At 37.5% G+C, this 25,882-nt stretch overlaps 1 protein-coding gene across 1 annotated transcript in view; it reads right to left on the reverse strand.

The window, feature by feature from the left end:
• Window positions 1-271: 271 nt before the first annotated feature.
• The window catches only part of HGF (hepatocyte growth factor), a 56,690-nt gene continuing 31,079 nt past the window's right edge, over window positions 272-25,882 (reverse strand). The window contains exons 8-18 of the mRNA XM_086462444.1: window positions 18,088-18,262; window positions 15,983-16,110; window positions 14,404-14,506; window positions 12,259-12,398; window positions 10,270-10,308; window positions 9,711-9,807; window positions 7,002-7,076; window positions 6,258-6,404; window positions 5,445-5,551; window positions 3,435-3,580; window positions 272-442 (exon numbers count right to left, since the gene is read on the reverse strand). Of these exons, the coding sequence (XP_086318570.1) occupies window positions 272-442; window positions 3,435-3,580; window positions 5,445-5,551; window positions 6,258-6,404; window positions 7,002-7,076; window positions 9,711-9,807; window positions 10,270-10,308; window positions 12,259-12,398; window positions 14,404-14,506; window positions 15,983-16,110; window positions 18,088-18,262 (1,328 nt within the window). The remainder of the gene's footprint in view (window positions 443-3,434; window positions 3,581-5,444; window positions 5,552-6,257; window positions 6,405-7,001; window positions 7,077-9,710; window positions 9,808-10,269; window positions 10,309-12,258; window positions 12,399-14,403; window positions 14,507-15,982; window positions 16,111-18,087; window positions 18,263-25,882) is intronic.

Genomic DNA, 25,882 nt, shown 5'->3' on the forward strand with positions numbered 1-25,882 from the left:
ACCATTTATCATCCAGTAATAACACCTTTGCAAAATTTTTTACCCATTCAAGTATCTTCAGGAGATATGTCGCCATACTTGCATATACTGTAAGTCACTCCAACATTTATAAAACAACACTGATAGACAAAAACACCAAAAAACACCCATAAATATTAAAAGAAGCTCAACAAACTTGACTATCAAGTAGTTAAAAAATTGTTGATCTTTACTTTACACATTAATTCTGTGCTGTCCAAAATCTATCTTTGAATGGAAGTTGTTGAGTTTTTCAGGGTTTTCTATAGGTCATCATAATCTTGTGTATCCATCGTGAATAATATGAGACCCGAACAAAAATACCAGGACGATTTCGAATAGCACATCCACGGCCAGGAACAATGACACCAACTACTATCTTCAGCCTGTTTTGTTCACAAACCAAGGGACCACCATAATCTCGCTAAGAAAAAATAAACATAAAGGTATTATTTTTCAAAATGCTTCAAGACACAGCTCCCACCCATCTCCCACTGACTGGTTTCTTTTGGGGATGACCTAGCTCAATGAACAGGCAATAGAGTTATTCTTGCCATAGGACAAAAACCAGCTTCCAATATCTTTCACACAACCAGAACTTCTAGGAACCAATGCCAAGGTTGGCCTTTGGCCTTTGGTTGCTTCCCATGCAAATGAAAACCTGTGATCCACCTTTACATGTAATACTAGTGACTACTCTCAGACTGCCAGATCTCACTCTCCTCTTTCAGCTACCTGCAAGCATGATATTTGTTGATGTGCATATAAACCAGATAAGTAGAAAGTGAGTTGACTGATAAACATTTTTGTTACGACAACAGGCTTCACATCAAAGACTACTGACAGCCTGGTTAATATCCTTCTGTCAGTCAATCATCTTGCAAGGCCCTAGAATGAGCATCTGTGTGTACTAACAGGCAGGGTGTGTGGGGGAACCCCAAACATAATGAAAGGTAATATTTTGTAGACATAATTTAGAGACATAACTTGTTAAAATACTCTTTTTCATTATTCTGAGTGAATGAGACTTCTATACACCGGTACATGCATTCAGTGAAAATTTGGAGTATGGCCAACTCAGATCTGGATCTCATTTAGCACTAAAATACATCCAATTTATATTAGATTGAAACAGCAATTTAGATACGTTCACATAGATTTGGGACTTGAACATAGATTGCGCAGTTTTTAACCAGGGAAAGCATATACTGAACTTCCAAACTAGCTGCAAAACAAGACAGTAAATGTTTGTATCAGATAGTGAGACATTATTTCAAAAAACAAAAGCTGACAACTAGCATTGTATTCTCTTCGGATCACCAGAGCAACAACAATGCTTGACCTTTATTTGGTTTGGGGTTTTTTTCTGACTGCAGATTGGTTCCTACATGAACAATGAACTGTGTCAGTGCCATCAGAATAGCTCATAAAACACTTTCAGGAGTGGAGTTTCACCTGCCAATCTGGTTTTGTTTCTCTGCCTGTTCTCTGCTGAGGAAAGTAGCTTCAAAGGGCAACTCAGGGAGCAGGAAACTATGCAGTGATTAAGACTGATTGTTAATATTAATTCAGTCCATTTCTTCTTGCAGGGGAAAACAAAGTGCAGGATCCCCAGCAGACTTCCATGCAGATGTTTCATTTATAAGACTTGTGTCTAAGAGGTCATTTATGATTAAATATTTGATTTTGAAGAAAATACTTTGCAACAACAAAATAATCCTGTGGAATATTAATAATAAATAGAAGTGGCCTCAGCCTGATAAAGACCTTATTTCCCTACAGTTTGGTAGTACCCTTCGGTAGGAAAATTTCACTACATGGTTAACATCAGTATTAAGAAATCATCTATTCTACTCCAGATATTAAATGTATGATAATGTTCATGCTCTCCTTCTAGCCATCATCTTATCAGGCAGATTTTCCACACAAGAAATGGTATCTTCCTGTGATAAATGATTAACAGCATTTCTCATCTGATGTCTTTTCTCCATCATCAAAGCTAATTTCAAGCAAAACAATTGTATCAAACTATACTTTCACTGAAGTAGTTCTCCTCACTGATATGTTGCTCAGACTCACTTAGGGAAAACACTCCAGCCTTCTGACTAATACTGAACATCAGTAGATTTTTGGATCTTTCACAGAATCATGGAAAGAGAGAATGGTGTGGGTTGGAAGGGACCTCTGGAGATCATCTAGTCTAACATTCCCTGCCAAAGCAGGGTCACCTAGAGCAGGTCACACAGGGCTGCATCCAGGCAGGTTTTGAATATCTCTGGGGAAGGAGACTCCACAACCTCCCTGGGCAGCCTGTTCTAGTGCTCTGTCACCCTCAGAGTAAAGAAGTTTTTCCCCATGTTGAAGCAGAACTTCCTGTGCACCAGTTTGTGCCCATTGCCCCTTGTCCTGTCACTGGGCACCACTGGGAAGAGCCTGGCCCCATCCTCTTGACACCCACCCTTTAGATATTTATAGGCGTTGATGAGGTCCCCTCTCAGTCTTCTCTTCTCCAGGCTAAAGAGCCCCAGGTCTCTCAGCCTTTCCTCATAACAGAGATGCTCCAGACCCCTCGTCATCTTTGTAGCCCTCTGCTGGACTCTCTTCAGAAGTTCCCTGTCTCTCTTGAACTGGTGAGCCCAGAACTGGACATAGGGCTCCAGATGTGACCTCTCCAGGGCAGAGTAGAGGGGAAGGAGAACCTCCCTCGACCTGCTGGCCACACTCTTGGTACACCCCAGTATACCATTGGCCTTTTTGGCCACAAGGGCACATGGCTGGCTCATGGTCCACTTGCTGTCTACCATAACTCCCACATCGTCCTCCACAGAGCTGCTCTCCAGCAGGTCAACCCCCAGCCTGTACTGGTGCGTAGGGTTATTCCTCCTCAAGTACAGAACTCTACACTTTCCCTCGAACGTCATTAGGTTCCTCTCCGCCCGGCTCTCTCCTTCCTTCATAACTTTATCAACTCTGTTGAGGAGTGACTTTTTTGTATTTTGCATGCAAGTCCTCATCTAAGTAAGTAGTTAAGTTTGTCCCAGCCTTTGCTTTCTACTCAATCAAAATATCCTGCTGCTGCTAGCACACAGCCCACTTTAGCCCTTATTATACAGAATACAAATTTGTCTCAGTCTAGCAAAGTGTTTGGATGTATGAGTGTATTTAACATTCATGTAAATCCTTTACTGTTGTGGTGCTATGGTGGAATTGAAGCAAAGGAACCTTTTCTCAAACTCTGGCAGAAAGTAGATCACTAGAAACACAAATTGTTTCCCAAGGCAAAAGATTAAAACAATTTTTTGTGTACAAGTTTAATGCAGAGAGAATAATTATAAAAAACTCTAGTAAATTATTTCTGGGAAAGAAATAGCCAGGCTGATGGCTCCTAAGAATGTATCACAAAACGTAGTATTTACCTCACAAGGCCCCGCACCAATGGTTTCCGCCACAGCACAGATTTCTGACTCATTCACAGTGATCTTCCCTTTGAGATATTGGTTGCATTTTTCATTTCCCAAAATAAACAGGTTTGCTACCCGGAGAAGGCCATCATAATTAATTACTAGGATGGAAAAGAGAATGAAAACTTTATTCTATTTTAGGGGGAAAGAAGTAATTGAAGATGCAGTCTGAATAAACTTACTTATGTAACTTCAATTATTGTACTTTCCAGTACTCACATTTTTGTCCATCCTCACTGTTATCATGCATTTGTCTTTAGGATTTCTTATATTTGCTGCAAATGAGATTTGCAGGAAATTTGTTTGGTGTGCCTGTCTGTTCAGTTCTCTGAGAATATCTGGAGAAGGTTTTTGTATTAGAAGAAAGGGCTAGGTAACTGGGTTTACTCTAGAGTTCACTACCAGCTTGCCCTGTCCCGTCACAGAAATTGGAAAAAGAGAGCCTGAGAATGTTGTCACTCCCATCAGTGGAGTGAGGGTTTTGCTCCCTGCCTTAAACACGAGTTAATGTGTAACAGTGCTGGCCATGGCCTAGGGAAGGACATGTGACTTGAAAAATACTGTAGCAGAGCAGAGTTTTTCTCGTTCTGTGCTGGCTCAGCTACACTGAATGACTTTCTGCCTGCAAGGGCAGAGCCGCAGCCTTGTGCAATCTCCATTCATCAGTGTGAAGGTCAGGAAGCAGGAGCCCTGTGGAGCTTACTCTTGTTCTACATGTCAAAAGACAAGTCTGTACAAGCTGCGAAGATAAATAAAGGGCCTGGACCTGCCCATTCTCTGCACAGCCATCAAAAGAAAATGCCAAGTTTGCCCTTCACTGACATACTATCCTGTTTTCTTGAAAAATGGATGTTACACTTCTTCCTTCCCTGCCCGGGATGCTTGTGAGGATTATAATAAGTAGTGCATAAAATATAGCACAAAGTCCTTGGCTGACAGATGTTATGTATTTACTGTATTACATAACTCCACAATATTGCAAATTCCTTATCAGTTCTCCTAAGCTAAGCTTTCCTGCGATGCTGCACCGTGCTGCAGCCTGACTTTGTCCCCCAGACAGCCATTCCCCCCAGAGGATGGCTAATACGGCCATGGTGGGAACATCAAAGGCAGTCATCTGGGAGAGGGCTGGTACAGATTACTTGCCACCCACAAAGAAATGTAGAGTAATGGTTACAAGGAAGAGAGCCTCAGAATTACAGTCTAGTTTTGCCTCTGCTTCCAGGACAGCATGAGTATGTTGCTGCTGTTGACTCGGGCTGTGGCAAAATGACATTCGAGCACAGTAATTACTGGAGCAATTATTGTCAACTGGCATCTATTAACTTTATCATCAACACATAATTAGCCAGATATAGTATTTACTAGACTAAATAAATGTCTGTTCTCCCACATATTTATATTTACTTCACACAAAAACTGTGTTTAATAAACATTAGTAAGGTTGTAAAGTCAAGTACACAAAAGTTAGGAAATGCCAGACTTACTGCTGCCTGTGCATCCTTAGCTCACTGTCTTTGTGTATGTTAATTATGTTTTTGATTACATGATTCTTTATTAGTTTTTCCACACAGCAGCCCACTTTGGTGTACAGAAAGAGACTGCTCAAGTAGATGAACTGGAATTTTTCAAAAAAGGTTTAGAACGCCACAAAACAATTCTGTCAGGTTTTTTAAACGTGTAGGACAATATTTGTGTCTAGTTCATTTTTTGAAATGTTTGAATTATTTTTCCTGTCACTGAAACAAAAAAGAAAAGGATGTACTAGTAGAAAATACTTCATATTAAATGATCTTAGACAAAATGCTCAAAAACTTACAATATTAGAAAAAAATTTAAACCGCATTTTATAACAAAAAGTGTTGGACAACCGTGGCACTAGGCAGTACCAGCAGCCTCACCTATAATGACAAGAGGAAGTAAGCTGTCAACGTATTCATTTAGTTTTTAAAAATAGTTTCTTACATCCAGTGTATCCCCATCCATAAACACTGCAAGTGGTCTTCTCTGGAATGGTACATCCAGAAATGGGCAATCGGATTATTTCTACAAAATTTGTCAATATGGCAGGTCTGAAAAGAGAAAACAAATAGTAGATATAATGGATTTTACTTACCCTTCTAAAATGTATCTTAAAAATTACGTTAAATCTGTTCTAGACCACAGCAATTAAAAACTGTGCCAATTCTTTTCCTTTCTTTTCCAGCTTTGAAGAATATGATGGATTTTTCTACCTATTTTTTGTGCTACAGCTGTTAACTGTCAAAAGATTTCTTGAAATGCTGTCACCACTTTTATGCTATTTAACTTGGGTTTTCATTTTAAAAGTAAGTAATGATGGCATTTCATTTGAATACATAGTTTTGCTAATATGCAGGAAGTTTGAAAGCTCATATATACACAAGGATCTCAATTACGATCTGGTGCTTAATCTATAAATTAAAAACATATACAAGTCGATGTGGCTTGTTCCTTTAAAAAACAAAACAAACCAAAAATCGAACAAACCCAACCAAATAGCCTCCCAACAAATCTAAACATGATTATCAGGAAAAAAAAATATAGGCACAATTTTTCAGAAGTAACATCTGTTTTCTCAGTAAGGTAGATGAACCTGCATTTCTGCATATACCAAGCAAAATTTCTTACAATTGGAAGTTTACCCCACGGAGTATCTGCAGTATCAGAGTCAGTGGAGAACTGAATTTGCAAATCTTATTCAGGAATAATTTCATTCATCAGTTGAAAATCCTGGAATTCGCAATAATAGCTACTAACCTGCTAAGTTTCAGTAAGACCAAATCTGACCCTCTGGGGCCATATACCAACTGGGAGATATTCAGAACTTGTCTATGCTTCTCCTCTCCCTTTCCTTTGATATTATGGACTCCAAGCCAGGCTTTGTAGTCTTTCAAATCTTTGTACCTAAATGAGGCAAAGCTGGTTAGGATTTTGCTGAGTGTATAATAAAATAACTCAAAATACTTAGCTTAATATGATTACGCCAGAAGATCTTAACTAACACTCTTCACCAGAAATGGGTTTACGCTGCCAACTGCTATTCCAAGATCAACATGCTCAGATGTAAGTTATTGGTCTGAAGCCACTACATAATTTTATCTTTAACTTTTTCTAAAATTTTATTTTTGTTTCCTAATAGTGTCCAAACATTTAGATCCTTGGACAGCATGACCCTTTGAACTTTTTTAGATTTGCCCAAGTTTTCTGTTTTACTCTGTGCAGTTAAGCAGAAGCATGAGATTATTTTCATAAAGAGGCAATTGTCTAACCACTACACTTGGAAAACATATTTATACTTCTATGTAAAATAGCCAGAGCTCTTTTAGATTAACAACAGTAATAACAGAAAATACCAAGGTCCCACAGGACTTTTATATCCAAAAAGCAGTGTTAAAGCCAAACAGGAGGGAAAACTGCTGCATTTAAGTTGAAGAAGTGTTGTGCTGATAAATTCCCCAAAATAGATGTATTTCAATTTTGCAAAGCTACAGACTACTGTACCGAGAAGGGAAACACTGCCTTGCTGTTAGAACCCACTCTTCCTTTATCAAAGTACCTCCACAGATATGCTTATTCCTGGGGAAAAAAGAAGAAATAAAAAGGTAAAAAAAAAAAAAAAAAGTAACAGTATTAGTTTCTACACAGTTAAAAAGTTTAAAGAGTACTTTTGCTCCCCAACATTTGTTCCCCATATTTTTGCTGGTGAAAGGTGGTTGACAGCCTGCAAAAACATGTCTCTGTCCCTTTGCTCTATAGTTTCAACTCTTAGAGTAACATGAATTTGCAGAGATTTACTCCTATGTGCAAAAACCAGGAGGAGAGAGAAATTTAGTTACTTTGTTCATTTAGTGGTTTCCAAATAATAATGATATAATTTAAGGAAAAAAAAAAAAAAAAAGAGGCAAACTAATTCTTTGTAATAGGAACTGGACTGAAACATTCAAGCGAGTCCCCAAACCGCCACCAGATGTAAACATTTGGTGATTATTCATGTAAGTATTATTGACCTCAAGGTGGAGAGTTCCTATTTGCTTACAAGCCCTATGAGATTTCTGTCCCCACATACATCAGTTGGAAACAATCTGCAACGTATGACATCCTACATGTGATTATAGAGAACCTGCAGCATAATCTATCAAGTATAATTAAAGCAATTAAGCATGACAGTTCTTTCAAAAATAAAGATGACTGTGGAATGCAGATTAATTACTTTCCTTCTTTGTGCCTCCAAAATCACATTTATTTTCTGCAGCTCTTTGGAAACAGAATCAGAATTGTCAGCAATTTGGGAAAAGGTTAAAATCTCACAATTTGTAAATTCAAATCACACAAATGTTCAAAGCTTTGCAAAGAACTGCTGGAAGGAGCCCAGACTCTATATGGAGTTCAAAGACAGCAGAATAACACAGATGCTTACCTCTTTTTTTTTTTTTCTTTTTTAATTGTATTTTGGTTGAGGAACAAAATATCTGGTCCAAAAGGCTGGATTCTTTTTAAAATATAGATTCTGCCCAGTTTTATTATAAAATGTCACAATCAGGAGTATAAATGTGTTCTTCCATGTTATGTTTGCATCACTAATTATTAAAAGGAATTTATGAGATTTCATCATCTGCTTTAGAAGTATGCACCTACAGTAATGCAGCCAAATATACTTAAATATACCTGATAACAGAATCTGGATTGGATATATAACAAAATATGTCATTGTTTATTTTAACATTTAGAGGTAGACCTTGGTGGCCAAATATGAATAGAAGTTTCTGAGTACCACTAAGCCTTTACCATTCAGACAAGGCAATTCCATTTCGAAGTGTACAGTTTTTTCAGAAAGTCCTGAAGTCATTAAGATTTTGTTTCAGACGACATTCTATTTGCTTCCTTGGTAACAATACAAAATAAAACTACATTTTTATGCCCACATGTAATAATTTAAAATATATTTTGCTGCTCTAGCAATCCCTGTTTCATGAAAGAATCTGCAATCATTTAAGCACTCATCTACCTAATGGAATTTTGTTGCATAGCAAAAAACCCAGGTTCAACTACCTTAATATTAGCTATTTAAATTTTACGCATGCAGATGCTGTCACAGTAGCTGTCTAAAAGTTCCTCAAACATCAAGGTTGCTTTAAAAACAGTACAGTGATAAACTTTTCCAGAGAGTGATTCAGCCCACCTATCTGATTATTTCTTCTAGGGATAGAGGGAGTACCTCTAGAAATGTCTTTCTGGACCATCCACTACACTTACAGAAAGGTCTAGTTCTGATTGGATCTCATAAAGTGCAGAGATTACCAAGGATGGAAAAGACCCCCAGAATTTCTCTACAAATGAAGCAAGGTAGAAAATAGGCTTTTACCTTTTTCTTTACGCCAATTTTTCATTTAAGACCTATTTTATATGATTTTAAAAGAGATGACGAATCATAAGCTGATAGAATTGAGCTGTACTTCTGTCTGTACCAGCACACCAAAAAAAGACTTTTTTTAACTTCTTTTTTTCATGATAGAAGGTACAAGGCTGATGCATGAGATATATGTCCTGTAATACACTAATGATTCACACTTCCAGCTGATGAGTTATGAACCAGAGTAATGAACACAGGAAACAGTAATTCTGTGTTCTGGCTTTTACACAGTATCAAAGTAAGATCTGCCATAACATAATATACATATCCATCTGTACATGTTAAGGTCTTGTTTTACAGAATGAAAAGGATTTCTTTATAGCTCCTGCTTATTTTTTAAATACAGAATACATTTTAATTGCATGCAATCATATGAGCAGAAAGCTAAATTTGACATGGGTATAAATCCTGAATCCAAAACTTCACAACTAAATGCATTGCTGTTAAAGTGAAAATATTGACATGAAACTCAATTTTTCATAACAGTCTCTAAAATAAACAGTTTAATGCTAAATGCTAAGGCAATGTCATGAAAAAGTTTGCAGTAGTTAATTGGAAGAGCAAAATGCTATGAATGCTTTACAGACTCACACGTGTAAGTTAGTGATAATGAACACATAAATATTTCACTGACAGAGTGAGTACTATGGAACCACCTGATGTTCCAGAAATGCTGATTTTCTGTTTTTACATAATTTAACTGCAATCTAGAAGTATTCTTATTATGGTCAACATTTTCTACAGTTCCAAAACAAATATCCTAGTAGACATGTTACCTTTCTAATCAAAGTGATATTTACCTGTATGTCAAACTAACCACCCATCCTTCATTAGTTTGTGTTGGGATTCCATTTACAACTCTCAAATGTTTTGTTGAGGCACAAGGAATGGCAGTATCTGAAAGCAGGTCCAGAGATCACATTTTACTAAAAACAGCAGTAGAAACCTGTACAGTTGCACATAAGGACCACAAGAAGGTCAATACTTATTATGGATTAACTTTTCTGCACTAATGAAATATATTTCTAGACATCAAAACTGCTTCAGTAAGCTGGGTCAGTCTATATAAATGTTCATAGGGAATATAAAATACATATATTTAAACAGATTTTTCAGAGATTTATATAATTATAAAGCAAACTTTGAAAATTTTTACCATATCTCACCTGGCTAGAGAGGACAGTGAGAATAGATAAAGGAGTATAAAGCTATTCTACATATTCCTGTTGTGAAAGCAACTTTTCCCAAGCTATATGGTTTTCTGTATCTTTAACTGATCTTTCTCTTGTTTCCCAATTAAAAAGAAACAGCTAATCTTAGAGGATACTATACATGCAGTACATCTGCAAACTTACTTACCATCCAAGCTGGTTGTAGTAGGCGTTGTATCACCTTCACCTAGACAGACACATAAGATAGTCATAATACAAAAATAAAATACATCTAAGAATTGAACAGAGCAAAAATAAACAGCAAATGGCATATTGTCAGTTTTCATAGTTCACAAAGTTTTAAACTTCAAAATGAAGAAGAAATAAAATGAAATAAGAATTAAACATTTTGCAACCGGAGTTTCAAGCATTTTTCTTCTTGGCTGAATCCTGAATACATCAGGCTATGATGTTCCATTCACATGTTTCATTTGAGCAAGCAAATGCTGAAAAATGAAGTTGTGACTTATATAAGCTTTCAGGAACTATGGAAGTCCTGTGATTAAATCCAAATCAGATCTAATGAAAATTTCTAATTTCCTCAAAAACCTTTGAAACTTCAAAAGCCCTTTTATATCGCCATCAGAAAACTTATCCTTATCAAAATGTGTTCCCCAGAACCTGGTTTGGTTCTTCCACCTAGTCCTAGTCAAAATACACTCACAACAAAGTTGCTTGAACTTGATTCAAAATTTTTGCCTTCAATGAAGTCTGCAGAGTGACCCAGAATTATAAGCTAGAGGTACATGCGCAGCTACCGAAAAGTTGCACAGGCAAAATTTAAACAATCTCATCCAACTAGATTTCCATCATTAAGCAACTATATACTTATATATATATATATAAAAATAAAGGTATACAGTTATACACATAGTTAAATTTCCATGCGTATATAGTGCAGTTTGAAGAGACCAGCTAAAGGCACCAAGCAAATAAATACACTTGGGAACTGCCAGCATTTTGTCTGTACTGGTTAAGCTGGTTATCAATACCTGAGGGAGCTACTAGTCCATATGAGTTACAATTGTAAAACAGCCATATTCCAGCTTTGGAGTTTGATTCCTGAAATCATAATACTCACCATATAACCGACAAATGTTTGCTGTGAATACTTCCTTAGGAATACATAGATTCAGACAATGAACTCAGAGTGAGTGACTAAAGTTTATATTTCTTCAGCTGTTTTTTTTACCTACATTGACACAAATAACGGTTTGTGCAGTTTGTTTACTCTTCACATAGATGCCAAAATATCACCTGAGACTTCAAATATCACCTTTTAGAAGTGCTGCAGTTCAGACTATGAGGAAATGCAGCAGATTGCTGCTAGGAATGAATGTGACATTATCCTTAACCTCTAGAGATCACAGACATGCATTCAAAAGCCTGATTTACCATTAAATGTTCTCCTAGGTTATAAAGCACAGTGATTTAGAAATAAGAATTGAAGAGAAAAATTTTGAACATCAATGTGAATCACACATTTTTCAGCAAAAATTTGTCTTTTTTCACTTAACATCAGTTTATTATTGAATATCCCCAGATTTTTAGTTCTGTTTATTTAAACTATTTAGATATTAACATGCAGCTTTGGAGGAGTGATGTTCCTAGTTCTTGCCAGGAGTTAAATCATCCCATAAACATCCGAAACAGAATCTAATCTATATAGCACATACACACTTCAGCATATATATAATGATTTATCCTAAATTTACAAACAAATAAAGATCACTCAAAGAGATTATGAAGCTTGTAGCACAGAAGATAACTGTCCCCGGGTTTCTCGAGGCCACAGACAGCATTCTGACCACTAGACAATTCTTTGTCTCCATCCAGCCCTCATTCAATAGCTAGATCTGTTGGAAAATGTTTGACCATCTGTAATAGCCCTTTTATGCTCCTGCTACATAAATAAGCCTTGAAATCTCCAAGCTGGTCAAGGAAAAGGACTCCCTGATCATATATTGCACAAGCAGCTTCTGTCCATTCCTTCTCAGTCATGCACAATTGATTCTTGATAGAATTACACATTTTCTGCTGCCACAAGTGACAATAGAAAGGTATGAATATGCCTGCGACACCATGGCTTCACTGGGACTGCACAGTTGACAATGCCTGAGGCATCCCAAGTACTCACATCGAGAAATAGGACAGTAATCCCAGGGAACAAGAGGATCATCTGTGTAACACCAGGGACCATGAAAATCATCATCTGGATTGCGGCAATAGTTTTTCTTCAGTTTACTAACATCTGGTTCTCTGAATATTTGTATATGCCTACAGGGAAAAAAAAATTCAAAGTGCTGAAAAGCTTTATACTATAGCCCAAATTTTCAAAGGTTAAATGATGCTTTGCTCCACATTGTAATATTAGCTGACTGAGAAGCCTACAGGTCAGGGTTTAGGGCTGGTTAAAATCAAACACAAGATGAGACCCAAATATTTTCTGGATCTGGGTCCAAGTTTCGTCTGGTTGCTATTTTAAGCACTGTGTCCACCACACAGCTGGGAGGTTTCTAGATCTCCCGCTTGAGCTAAAATCCCTCGACGCCCTCAGAAGTGATCATTGTACTGATTAGAAGAGAGTCTGTGTTGCCCTCAGCAAATCTGCGGGCCTCTCTGGGAGCACAGGTACCTTCTCCCTGCAGATGAACAGCACAAGGGAGGACTGAATCTGCAAAGAAAGCTGAATCTTAGGCAAAGGAAAGACAAACACAGGAAAGTTAGCAAGACTGAGCAGCAGGCAAGGAGAAGGATGAATGGCTTAGACAAACTGCAGTGACAGGTCACCTAAGTTGCAAACCTACAGGAAGCACTTTAAAGGTGTAATTTTGGAGTGAAAATCTGGTGCAAAGAGAGATGTTTATTTCTGGCTTGTCAAACAGAAGCATACAGGCTCCTCAGTTACAGCTGCACTGCTCTTTTAGTTTATACCCAACCACGTGTGCTTCTTCTAGCACACCCATAACAAGAGTAACTGCTGGAGTGAGACAGACCACTCCCCAAAGAAGTTCCCAGATGAAAAATTTTTGGGAGTTAGAGAAGCAAGGCTGATCTGTGATGAAGATTACATGAATGTAATTGCATCAAGCATCCAGTAGGTTCAAGCTGTCTCATTCACAGATTACTGAAGACTTATCAGAGCTCTCAGAAGTCATGATCTTAAACCTCTTTCTCCCTTATATGGACAGCACACTGGAATATCTATGCTGTCTCTGACCCTGTGTGGGAAAAAAGCACATAGAGTCCAGTTGGTGATTCCAGACAGTGCCACTGAAGTCTGCCTTTTGCAATACAGCTTCCCCAAAGCCTGACCTACTGACTTACACACCTTGATCTCACTGACCATCAGCAACAGGAATCTGGGACAGCCAAATTCCAGAGGGCAACGTCTAATATGTTGGGCACTATGACTATGGTGAACACAAGCACTAACTCAACAACAAGTACCAAAGGTAATATAAACATAATTGCATAGACTTCAGAAACTAAAGGAAAACAAAGGGAAAACTGTTTCCACCTGGGCCCCTAATGTGAGTAATATCACATACATAGCAAAATTTTTGATGAATCTCTGTGTGGTACTTGGAAGTCATTTTTCTTGTCACTCCCGAGATTAGTTAATCTACTGGTCTGAACCAGCAGAGACAACACTGAGGATCCTGGCACGATTGAAAAAGTCTTGGAAACTCACAACTTCTTTTGTACTTACTGCCGATTCATTTTTATTTTAACAAATAAACTGAAGTAACGTGCCATTTCCACTACTTGAATATGAAGACAAATTAATGACAAACAACAGAAATTGCAAGCCTCTTTAATGGCATTTGATGCCAGCATCTTTAGGTTATAGACGCAAGATTCAATTTCAAGCTGCAAGTGACTTTAGGTGGTTTCAGGTCCAACCTCCTGCTCAAAGTGGCATGAACTGTGAGATCAGACTGATGTGACAACTGTTTCCTACTTTATTTCTGCTATCCTCTCATAGAACCAAACTTTCAAAGACAAAGATGGGGTAAACCAGGCCAGTAAGATAAACACTAAGAAACATCCCAAAGCCTGCAATTAGTGGTTAGCCTGAACAAAGACATGTTGTGTAATATATTTAAATACCAATTAAAAAAAAAAAATGAAAAAAAAAAAGAAAACAAAAAAGATACTAAAAGTTCCAGAGCGTAAGGGGCTATTTTAGAATCACTGCAGAGGAAAAAGAGATGCCATCTGGAGGCAGTATTTATTCAGGACTCACTGAACCATCTCTTTCTGTTTCATATGTACACACCTACGTAAGTCTTCAATATTCTTGTCCCATGTGGAGCAAGTTAGCCCAAATCTTGTCTTGGATAAATTCCCCATGTAACTCTTGCCATTGCCACGATAACAATCTGAATAGAGTGTTGAGACAAAAAGAAGTGGAGGGTGATTGTGCAACATTGAAAACTCATCCTTTCCATCAATAATCAAATAATTAAAGACAAGTGCGATATTTAGCAAGCATTATACAATATAAATCAGACAATTGTATAAATCAAATCAGTATGAAAATGTGAGAAAGTTTCCAAATTTAGATACATAATCTCCTGCTTGAGACCTTCATTCTCAACACAGTAGAATTCAAAATTTTGTCTTACCTAGATAAACTGGGAAAATTTCTTTCGTAAATAGTTTAGTGTTAATTTAGAAAGGTCACACAGAATATTCTAAAAGTTGTCAGGAGCTGTTTTATACAAAACAAAGCAAAAATGCCCCCTTATTCCTCCCTCCTCAAAAAACAGGTACACTTAGGCCATTTGAAACAATTCACCTTTCTGTAGATTTTGGATACTGGCAACAGTATATAATTCCAGACTTACGTACTACTGCGGCAAAATCAAAAAATCAACATGATTTTACTTTTAATGTAATTCAATAACTTGCCTGTTCACTCCAGCAGAAGTCATATTTAATTCATAAGCTTTTATCACAAGCCTTTTTGAGACTTTTCAAGAGAGTTGTTTAAAATGATCACTACTATAAAGACTTTTTGTAGAAAGCATTACATTTCATATTCATCAGTATGTTTTCTATTTCATAATTGATACTTATAAAAAACACAGAATGAAAGTAAAAGTTTAATCCTTTTTCTGACATAATTCTTGCAACTGCAACTCTTTCAAATTTTAACAGAAAAAAATAGCTAAAATTTAAAGATGGAGAACTTAATGCAACCTGATAAAGTGTCGTAGGTCTGAGGTCTTAGGCTCAGTTTATGCTATGATTGACATCAGTTCTCAGAATGCAATGATACTCCTTAGAGTAATACCAAGACCTCATGGAAAAAACATTTGCCTGAAGACTCAGAGTGGACTTTACAGGCAGAGGTAACAGCTTGAAGCTAAGAGCCTATATGGGAAGTCCCATGTGTTTTTTTCAGCTCAACTCCTTTTAGATGAGGGAGTATAAAAATAAAAATAAATCTAAAAAAATCACTCTTTGTGGCCTCATATGCAATTATAAGAAGACTGTGAACCAAGGAAATATCTCAGCTCTGGAAAAAGGCCTTTCAAACTAAGAAAGGTAAGACAGTGGAGCATATCTCCAGCTAACAGAAAACAGCACACAGATTCACCTTGTCTAAAAATCAGATCCAATAGCAAAACTTTGCTGCAGTTTTCCCTGCTGGAATCAAAACACGAACTGAGAAATGAATCTCATTTACACCATGATGAATCCCAAGTATGCAAATAAAGCCAAAATGGAACTACACAGGTGTAATACAGATGTACTGAGACCAACTTCTCCATTTTTCAAGCCTGCCTATCTGCCATTTGGAACAGTACAGCGTTCATTTAAAATCATGTTATCACCCTTCCCTCCGTTACCTTGTTCATTTGATACGTCGCACTTAGGAATCTGGGAGCAATAACCAATACGGATGTTTGGGTCAGTAGTAAAACACCAGGGTGATTCAGATCCATCTGGATTTCGGCAGTAGTTCTCCCTCAAATCCCTATAAAAACAAATACGTTAGTTCACAGCAGGAATAATCTAAAACCACTGTTGCATTCTATTGGTTATTATTATGAATTAGTAATAATATAGGCTCCTTAATTTCTGTGTCACTGATCAGTGTCAAGCGCAAGGAGATGAGGACACAGTAAGAACAGTGTCCAGTAAAACAAAGTAATTGTAATAAGGATATGGTTATGGGAATTCATTTTCAGTGGACCTATGTTTTGACTGGATATAAGATTTCATTTCAAGATTAACAGTATTTTCAATATAGCTTATTTTTATTCAGAATTCTTCATCAAAATTTGCATGCAAGCTGACATTGGATACACCTGTAATACATTACAAGTGCTTTTAAATACAAACATTACCACAGTGCTTAGAATTCCCTGTATTTTAAATGGTTCTGCTGAGTTTAGAGAAACAGAGTCCTGTAGACTGTCAGCGATTCATTTAAGAAACTGAATCTTGGTATATAAAAAAATATATGTTGAAATTCTATACAGCTGTTACCCTTAAAGTTAGTCACAAGGGAACATCTTTAAATGTGTCTCGCAGCTTGCATGAAATAGTCAAACCTCTTAAACGAAGGTTTTATTTTCCCATCTCCTGACAGTTGTTGCCATGTTCTGTGCATCTCCATATCTCACCATATTTTTCTGTCTGCAGCACTTACTGATAATGGACAATGGAAAGAATGAACTTAATACTATAATTCTTACTTATGTGAGTTTTGAACAGTCATACCAGCAGTTCTGTTGATTTTACCCAAGCTATTGGCCTGAATAGCCACTACTCTCTCAAACATTGATGGAATAAGCAGTCCTAATATTGTTAGTCTCCCTACACTGCTAGGTACATAGTTGAAACTGCATGAGGGCCTAAGCCTGCAGAGGCATAACACAGGTACTGCGCAAATTAAGTCATGGTTTGTCTGAGAAAGACCTGTGCATCAAGCTCAAGCACTAACTTCCTGGTAGATTCAAGGTGGCCCTGAGATTAACAGAGAAAGCTCAGGATCAGTCCTATTTTCCATTACAATGATGATTGTTTCATTTTGAGTAAACATTTTCAGTGTTACAATGCACAGTATTTGATCAGTAAACTGAATGGTAGTAGTGAAGAGATTAAGACAAATCTAATTGTTATGCTCAAACAAGCTACTGTTAGAGACATAATCCGAACTCATACTGGAATCTTTTCTTTACCTTGAAAGATCCACAGTACGAAATTCCAGCACAAGCCCAGTCTGATATTTAGCCATCAATAAAGACACTTAGTACAAACGGGGGTTTGGGTCCATGCTGATCAGCTAGGTTTCCTCAATGCTCAGTGAAAAAAAGGACTGAAAGAGCACAACTAAGGTAACGGCTTAAAGTAAATTCACATCTTGGGAGCTTATGAACTGTACAGAAAGATTAGATGTCCACTGGTCCATGGGTAAAAGTAGTCCTATTCATGCAATTACATTTAGTAATGACACAGAAAAAGGATTGAAAAGATGGAAAATAAAAGAAGTGTTGTCAAATATTATAAATGCCAAAGTATTGCCAAGAAGGTTACACTTAGGTAACATTTAGGACATAGTAAGTTAAAATCAGTAACCAAACTGCAAACAAGTACTTACCTCCACGAAAGAAAAACAATAGTAATGTACCAGTGCTATTGATTCACGTCCCAGTCTGGAAAACATCCATACGCTTCACAATCAATTAAATCGGTGAACACACGCTTGAAGAAAAAGTTCATAAAAACCCCTACAATTTCACACAAGTTTGTCTAGAACTAATATTTTCAGATATGAAGAACTGATTGTCCCATGATCAAATGGTTTTCAGCACTAGCAAGTAGAGTGAACACATCAGGTCACAAAGCAGGGACAGGGACCCTATGGTCTAGTTTGGTGGCATGAATTTCTAAACGTTTGGAAACTAAAGTCTTCCTACTGCAGTAATACCCACATGTCTCTACTCACTTGCACTTGAAGTTCTCAGGAGTGATGTTGTGCTGGTGAGGAAACTGGGAGTCCCACCGCTGGCACTGGATTCCACTCCATATGGTGTTGACCGTGCCACGGTAACCCTCTCCCTGTCCCTGAATGCATGTTGATGTCTCAGCTGCCACCTCTGTGCTGTTCATGATGCTTTCATCTGCAGACAGAGAAGAAGAGCTGTTTTGTTTTCTTAAGACTGAGCCTGGCTCGGGATGTCAGGTTGGAACTCTACATTGCAGTTCAAATCGTGGTAATTGGAGTTCTTTTACAGAATAATTTTCTACTCTTCACATTCACAACATCCATGAAATCAAAATAGATCTCAGATCTTAGGCTAGTTTGTCCACTTGCAAAAAAAGAATTTGCAACATTTAAGAGCTTTTGTTTAGTGAAGCACTGGGCCTATTCCATACCGTTGAAGATCAGGAGATATTCTTGGTTACTCTTTCCAGTTCAGCAAATATTTTCTCATTCTCTTAGCTTTACAAAACCGAGCGATCGCCCATATGCACACTGTTAAACATGTTAGTACATGTTTGTGGTATTAAAACCCAACTGTTTTTTTCCAAAGAATTCCCAGAATATCAAGTCACAGCAAAAAAGATGCAGATAAAAAAAAAAAAAAAGATAAATCCTATTATAAAGTAATGTGCTAAATCCTCCTTGAAGTTTCTCTTTTTATGCCTCATATAGTTAGAGGGAAAAAAAAAAAAAAAGCCTAGCTTTTGGAAATCAAAGATCAGTATTCTCTACAGAGACAAATGTTTTAAAGACTAATAAATTCATCAGACTCAAGATCTTTTACAGATGTTGATATACTCTGTATTCACCCTGGTGTGGGCTGTCTTGAACTAAAGTCAGAAAAGCAGTGGTTTTTGAAATGACTCATTCACATAACTTGAAAGTCTCTTTATTTCTTATGCAATTTTCATAATTGCAAATTAATGGCACAGATATTGCATCAGATATATACAAAGTAGTACACTACAGTAAGAGCAACACTTCTACAATGTCCCCAAAAGCTCCCAAAATAATATTTTTGTAAGTAACTGCCCATCTCTTAGTAATTGCTATTGTTCACAAGAGTAAATTTATTAATTACCTTAAAAGTATTAGTTGCCAGCAATAAGTATGTTAACAAAGTTTTAAAATTAGTTTCCTTCAAATGGTCCAGTGATTAGAACAATATTTGTCTGTGGCTCATAATATAGTTAATTCCTGGTAACTTGAGCCAGTTCTATGAACTTGCAGAGAATATGGATCTTAAGGAAACCAAATGTCATAACAGATGGGTTTGGCTGATTTGCTGTCTAATCTTCTACAGTAAAGATCACTTCCCTGTCAGTTGATAACATCAAGTTGTGCAGCTGAATTATGCATTTCTTTCTGCTGGAGAAAATTTCCCCTTTTTTCTTCATCTGGTTGATGTTTTTACATCAGTGTTTCACAGTCAAATTAATTTCCTGTCCTTCCCTCCCAAAGCATTTTGTCTGCAAAGGTTGCCCTGTTTCACTGGGATTGTGAGTTCCAACCTCGTTCCAACATTGAAAGGACATGGCACTGCAAGTATCACAAGCAGGCTTCTGAAGGCTGACAAATGCACCCTTTCTAGCGGATTCATCAAACAGGCTTGCAGCTAATAACTATATTTTTAATCATTATTACTCACTTTTTAAATAATTGGACAACAAAAAGACAAATTCATACATCTAGCAGAAATACATAGCTGCATATTTCAGTTTTCCATCATAACTAACAAATTGGAATTGTATTCTAAAATAGCTCCTAAGCTGATTAGACTGAACATTGCTGTACCACATTGAAATACATATTAGTCTTTTCAAAAAATATATGCAATGCCTTTATTAAAAATGAAAGAGATGTGGTGTATAATTTGAAAAAAAACCCAAAACAAACCAAGAGTAAAAGAGTTACCTACCATGATAAATTTCAGCATACATATGGCATCCTGGCTGTGTAATATTTCCCAAGTAAATTAATAAATTACAGCTACATAACTCTAGCAAAAAGTCTTCTTAAGTAATAGTAATAATGGATAAAAATTCAACCTAATACAAGCTAGTACAAAGACCTTATTTATATGCAAGTTACTATTTCAACTGTAATGAACTGTACAGTACATCTACTTGGTCACACTAGGGAAAAAGCAATTGGGTTGGCATTTATGTGTCATTGTGTGTGGGTTTTTTTAAAAAATCACATGCCTGAAATGAAATAACTAATGCATCAACTGATTTAAGCAAGGCCATATAGTCATGTTGTAAAGCGATCCTCCTTATACATCTACAAATACATGGCTCATCGTTAAACCTTACAGTATGTGTCTGGACAGAGACCTCTATCTGTAGATCAGATTTTACAACAATTTGTCCATGTCAAAATATCCTATTTAAAGGAACCAGACAAACTTAGCTTTCACCTTGTCATGTATACTTGCACAGCCAAGCCAGTACTGGAAAGACTTACATTATAATGTAAGAGAGAAATTACTTCAAAATCTGCAATGTATGACGGATTATCTGCTACGACTACTTTGTGGCAGCTCTCAATAAGAAGTCTAGTGACGAAGAAGATCACTAAAATGTTTTTATTTGAATTAATAAAGCAATTCTATTATTCAAAAAGGTCCACAGAACCCTCCTCAAACTCTTCTTGCTACACCACCTGTATTTCCTACAAATGTCTAATTTTTAAACATGAAAAATTAGACTCCAAAATATTCCTGAAATTTAATTCTGAAATTCTGAGGGCTTGTGCCCTCAGAAACAACCTCTCCCATTCTGGGTCTTGATTGTCACAGATAGCTCAAAAATTATCACAAAAGGCTCAAGAAATCCTTCATTCAGCTGATGATTTCCACAAACAGGCATGATGGGAACAGTCTCCCGGTTCATGTTAATGAAAGGTGAGCTGGATGCGCATGGGGACATGCAAAAGCTTGAGGAGCCATGCCTGCCGCACCACACATTACACAGGTGCTCTGCAGACTATAAGGCAGTTACCAAACTTTAAGTGCCCAAGTTGTCCAAGCCTATAACTTAAGCAGTCATGTCCATTCAGTACTGGTCTTTTTCTTAAGGCTAATTACTCTTGTCACCCACATAGCCAATTATCTAAAGTTTACTAACTCCAAGCATGAGCATTAGATGTTCAGAGGACTGGTGAGAGTCCTGAGACCACACTCACCAGTTCTCTTACAAGGTGGAAACAAGATCAAGATAAAAATCAGTAAGGCTGAATTCCCATCCTTATCCAGGCAATTCCTCTAAAATGTAAATTAAGACCTGCACCTCCAAGGGTTTGTTCCAATGAGAAAGACACTATGAATTTAGAAGGCAAATTTAAATTCAGAAAGCAATCCTTACTAGGCAGTCAGGTATTTTAATTTCATATTAGAAGTCCCTCTTTTTTTGTTCCAGTTCAGCTTTTATAGTTCCAAACTGAGATAAAAAATACTGTTAAAGGAAGATCACTCAAAGTAAAAGACTACATTTATGATTTATTAATTAAATGTCACTTCTTATTCCTGTATGAAACTTCGTTATGAACAGAAGAATTTGGTAATTGTCTAGCATCATTTGGCTACTTTTGAACTTTGTTGTGATTTTCTTTTTGTATTCTGGATGACTCAAATTTACCATGTAATTCAGACAGCTACTTGAGGATTTCCTGTTAGTAGTATTTCCACCTTCACATGTTCACTCTGAAGTCCCCAACTAAAGTGCGATAATAAAAAGGTTTATTTTTTTCCATAAAATTGTCCCTATTTTGATACTTCAAAATACGTTATTAATAAGGGCCAGCTCATGCATTCATAGATGCTTAAGTAAAGAGATGAAACATTATCCATAGCTTCATGTCTAAAGCCACAGATAGTCTTCTCAGTTCTGGTTCTCACAGTAATGCCAGCATGAGGGAATCAGCAGGGGCCTTGAGTCATTCTACAGCTGAAGTAACCAGTTAGAGTAGTATTTCAGGCTTTAATCCCAATGACCCAGAAGAAATTCCCGCACAAATTTTAGGTCAGTGGTGAAATTCCTACTGATTTAAAAGAAAGTAGGGATTTTGCCTGAGTGTTCATGTTCTTTCATGATACTATGTATTTTTGGAAAAAGAAATCATTGGAAAAGCAGAGTTCTAAATTAGTTCATCAGGAAAATTCCTACTTTTGCTTATATTATTGCAATATCTTTCTTAGTGTGTCAGTCAACAAAAGGAAAATGTGCCCTGATTTGCAACAAGAGATTATGAAAAGTAGATTTTAAAAGATAAGAGGTGCCTAACCCAGTAAAGAAACTGTTCTAACACAGCAAAGTCCTCATTAAACATGATAAATGCGATTCTGAAAATGTCAGTAAGAAACTTGAATGATGTTATGGAAAGAAGCTGCTGACGCTCAGTTACATGGCCTCCAGGCATCCTTACCCCAAGCAATATGTTCTACAGTTCTGGGCAGTACCACAGAATCACAGAATGTTAGGGGTTGGAAGGGACCTCGAAGGATCACCTAGACCAACTCCCCTGCCAGAGCAGGACCACCTAAAGTAGGTCACACAGGATGACGTCCAGGCGGGTTTTGAATGTCCCTAGAGAAGGAGACTCCACAACCTCCCTGGGCAGCCTGTTCCAGTGCTCTGTCACCCTCACAGGGAGAAAGTTTTTCCTTATATTAATGTGGAACCTCCTGTGCTCCAGCTTGCACCCGTTGCCCCTTGTCCTATCATTGGACATCACCAAGAAGAGCCCGGCTCCATCCTCCTGACCTCGCCCTTTACGTATTTATAAGCATTGATGAGGTCACCCCTCAGTCTCCTCCAAGCTAAAGAGAGCCAAGTCCCTCAACCTTTCATCCTAAGGGAGATGTTCCACCCCCCTCATCATCTGTGTGGCTCTGCGCTGGACTCTTTCCAGCAGTTCCCTGTCCTTCTTGAACTGAGGGGCCCAGAACTGTGCACACTATTCCAGATGGGGGTCTCACCAGGGCAGAGGAGAGGGGGAGGAGAACCTCTCTTGACCTACTGACCACATCCCTTCTAATACACCCCAGGATGCCATTGGCCTTCTTGGCCACGAGAGCACATGGGTGGCTCATGGTCATCCTGCTGTCCACCAGGACACCCAGGTCCCTTTCCCCTAGTGGCAGTTCTTTTCTTTCTATGTGTTTCCTTTTATGTACTATGTCACAGTAATATGAGGGGAAAAAAAAAGAAAACGAACAAAACCCAAACACTGATTTCTAGTGCTTTGCGGTTTTTGTTTTCAATAAAATCTAATAATAAAGTGAATAAATAAATTAGACTCAAGCTCAAGAATCATGGTACTGAAGAACTCATTGTCATCTAAAACCTGCACACCTACAGTTCATTGGTCCTTGAGCACAGAGAAATCTTTGCAGGTTGTTCCAATACATACAACTAGGCTTTAAATCCAACCAATTTTTAGTTTAAATCCATTAAAAAATATACCTGGATCTCTGCAGGTTCAGAGCTCCTAAATCTTACTTTCAAATCTATCACAGAAATGATGAAAAGGATCTGAGAAGGATCCTCTTTGAGGAAACGTAGATTAAGTCATTGCATTTATAATGAATGCCGGACCTCCACTATGCCTCTGTGTGATGCAAGCTGAAAGGTAAGACTTTATCAACTACTAAACTTTATTCTCTTTTCACTGCCTCCTTTCTACATCTTTATCTTACATAAACAATAAGCTTAAACTGAATGGAGCTTTTTTTACATACTACAATTCAACAAATAACTCTTGAATCAGAACTCCACCTTCAAACGGGCAGCTGAAATCTCTGCTTCTAAAGAATGAATAATCCAATATTGGTGATTCTTTGCCTTCTCAAAAGTTGTAGGCACACTGCAATGGTTCATTTTACACCTAGATTCTCAATTTTGCTGTTTCATTACTTGCACTTTCCCATCAAACCCAGACCCTTACTGAATTCTACCAGGGCTTTTTGGGCTCCAGTCATCCCTGCCTATTGCCTATGAGTACTGACAGCAAAGGCTAAATCTATATCTGGTAGGCAGCAATCGAACAGTGTCCTTACCATAATAATTCCATGTAGTTATACAGCTCTTGAATAACTGACATATGTAGCTTCTTTTCTGGGCCTCAGCATGTCTCTCATAGCCCTATAGCTCACCCACAGAAATGTAGTTATCCTTTTTTTCTTTTTTTCTTTCAAGCAGTATTAGCTCCCCACTGCTGTCTTCCCTGTAGTCCATGTCCTCATTCACGCCAAAGTAAGTAATTTTCTTTTTTCATATTTGCTGTCACTGCTTCCATTTCTTCATTTCATCCTACGCTTCTTTATTGCTGTTATAGTTGTCCTTTTATCCTCTCTTCTAACTAAAAATTGTCTCAAGCCAAAACCACAGACACATATGTGAGCAACTTCAAACCAGTCCTGGGGTCCCTGAAGTCTTAATCCAGATCCAATTTTTGCAGCTTGAGCCATCTCTAATCCCTAATTGCTCCTGTCATCTCTTTCTCACAGCCCTGGCTGTAAGCCACAGTGTTTTATGCTGCCTTCTGTGCTTGGAAATAAAGTTACAATGCCCTCCTGTCTCTTCAGTCTTAAAAACATATTTATTTTCTGAATGCTTCCTTCCACTAACTTTTTTGCCGAAAATTTTGTATATGAGCTGTTGTCAGCATTTTGGCTATAGAGCATACTAGCACTCATGACATGTAGCAAAAGCCACAAGCAGCATGCTGCCTTGTGGTCACTCCCCCAAAGAGAGGACACCTACGTTTTTGTATATGGTCCAAGGACTTGGATTTGTAAAGCATTTTTTCTAATTAGTATTTCTTGTAAAATATATAAACAGTCCTCAGCACAGGAATTAAAAACCTGTGTGAGAATCCAAACCACAAAGCTATAAAGGCATATAACTCATGATGTTCTCTTTTTAGTGTAATAAGATTGCACACAGAAAATGGAGCAGGCACTGAAACCCAGAATGGCCTAGTGTTTTGGGCTCCCTGCTAGGAGGTGGGAAAACAGTTTTCCTATGTGCCTCAGGAAAGACAGAAAACTGGAAACAGGACTTCAATATTTTTCTGGGGGTATTCTGGTCACCAAGCTGGCGATACAACAGTAATATCAGCAGTAAATTCCCTCTCTGGGTTATAAAGGAACGCACTGAGCAGCATTGCATCGTATGTAGAGGGCAATGTCATATGCCTGTGCTAAACATCCTTTGAAAATATCTGATGGATTAAGCACTTTCAAGATCACTAATTTTGTATTCTTCCTCATATAGATTGCTTCAGTAATTTCCAAAGATCTATAGTTTTCTGCAGTGACAATACAGTTTTGCATGTGAAATTTCCACTGATCTTAATATACTTTCTAACTGAAGATGAAAGAAAAAATTTCTAGTCAATTCAGTCAACTTTTGCCCAGAAATTACACAAAAGGCTTTCATCACAACATTAAAATCATTACATTGTGGGGGGTTTTAAATTTCATTTTGATGATTACCTTTTCTTTAGGACTCTAATTGTGACTTGGGTAGACAAAGGTGACATTGCAGTAGTTTGTAGGAGATCTCACACCCAACTATTTATAAAGCTTAGGCCAGACTGTAGATACTGAAAGTTGCATGAACTGTAAGCTTACGTGACCAACAAAGCCAGATGCGATTCCTCAGAACACTGACACATCAGCTCAGGAAATGCCAAAGGATAAAGGTTTATAAAAGTTGCATTTGTGAAACAGTCAGCTGTAACTTAGGAATTT

Source organism: Leptosomus discolor, chromosome 1 (genome assembly GCF_034619465.1).
Source record: "Leptosomus discolor isolate bLepDis1 chromosome 1, bLepDis1.hap2, whole genome shotgun sequence".
NCBI classification, from domain to species: domain Eukaryota; kingdom Metazoa; phylum Chordata; class Aves; order Leptosomiformes; family Leptosomidae; genus Leptosomus; species Leptosomus discolor.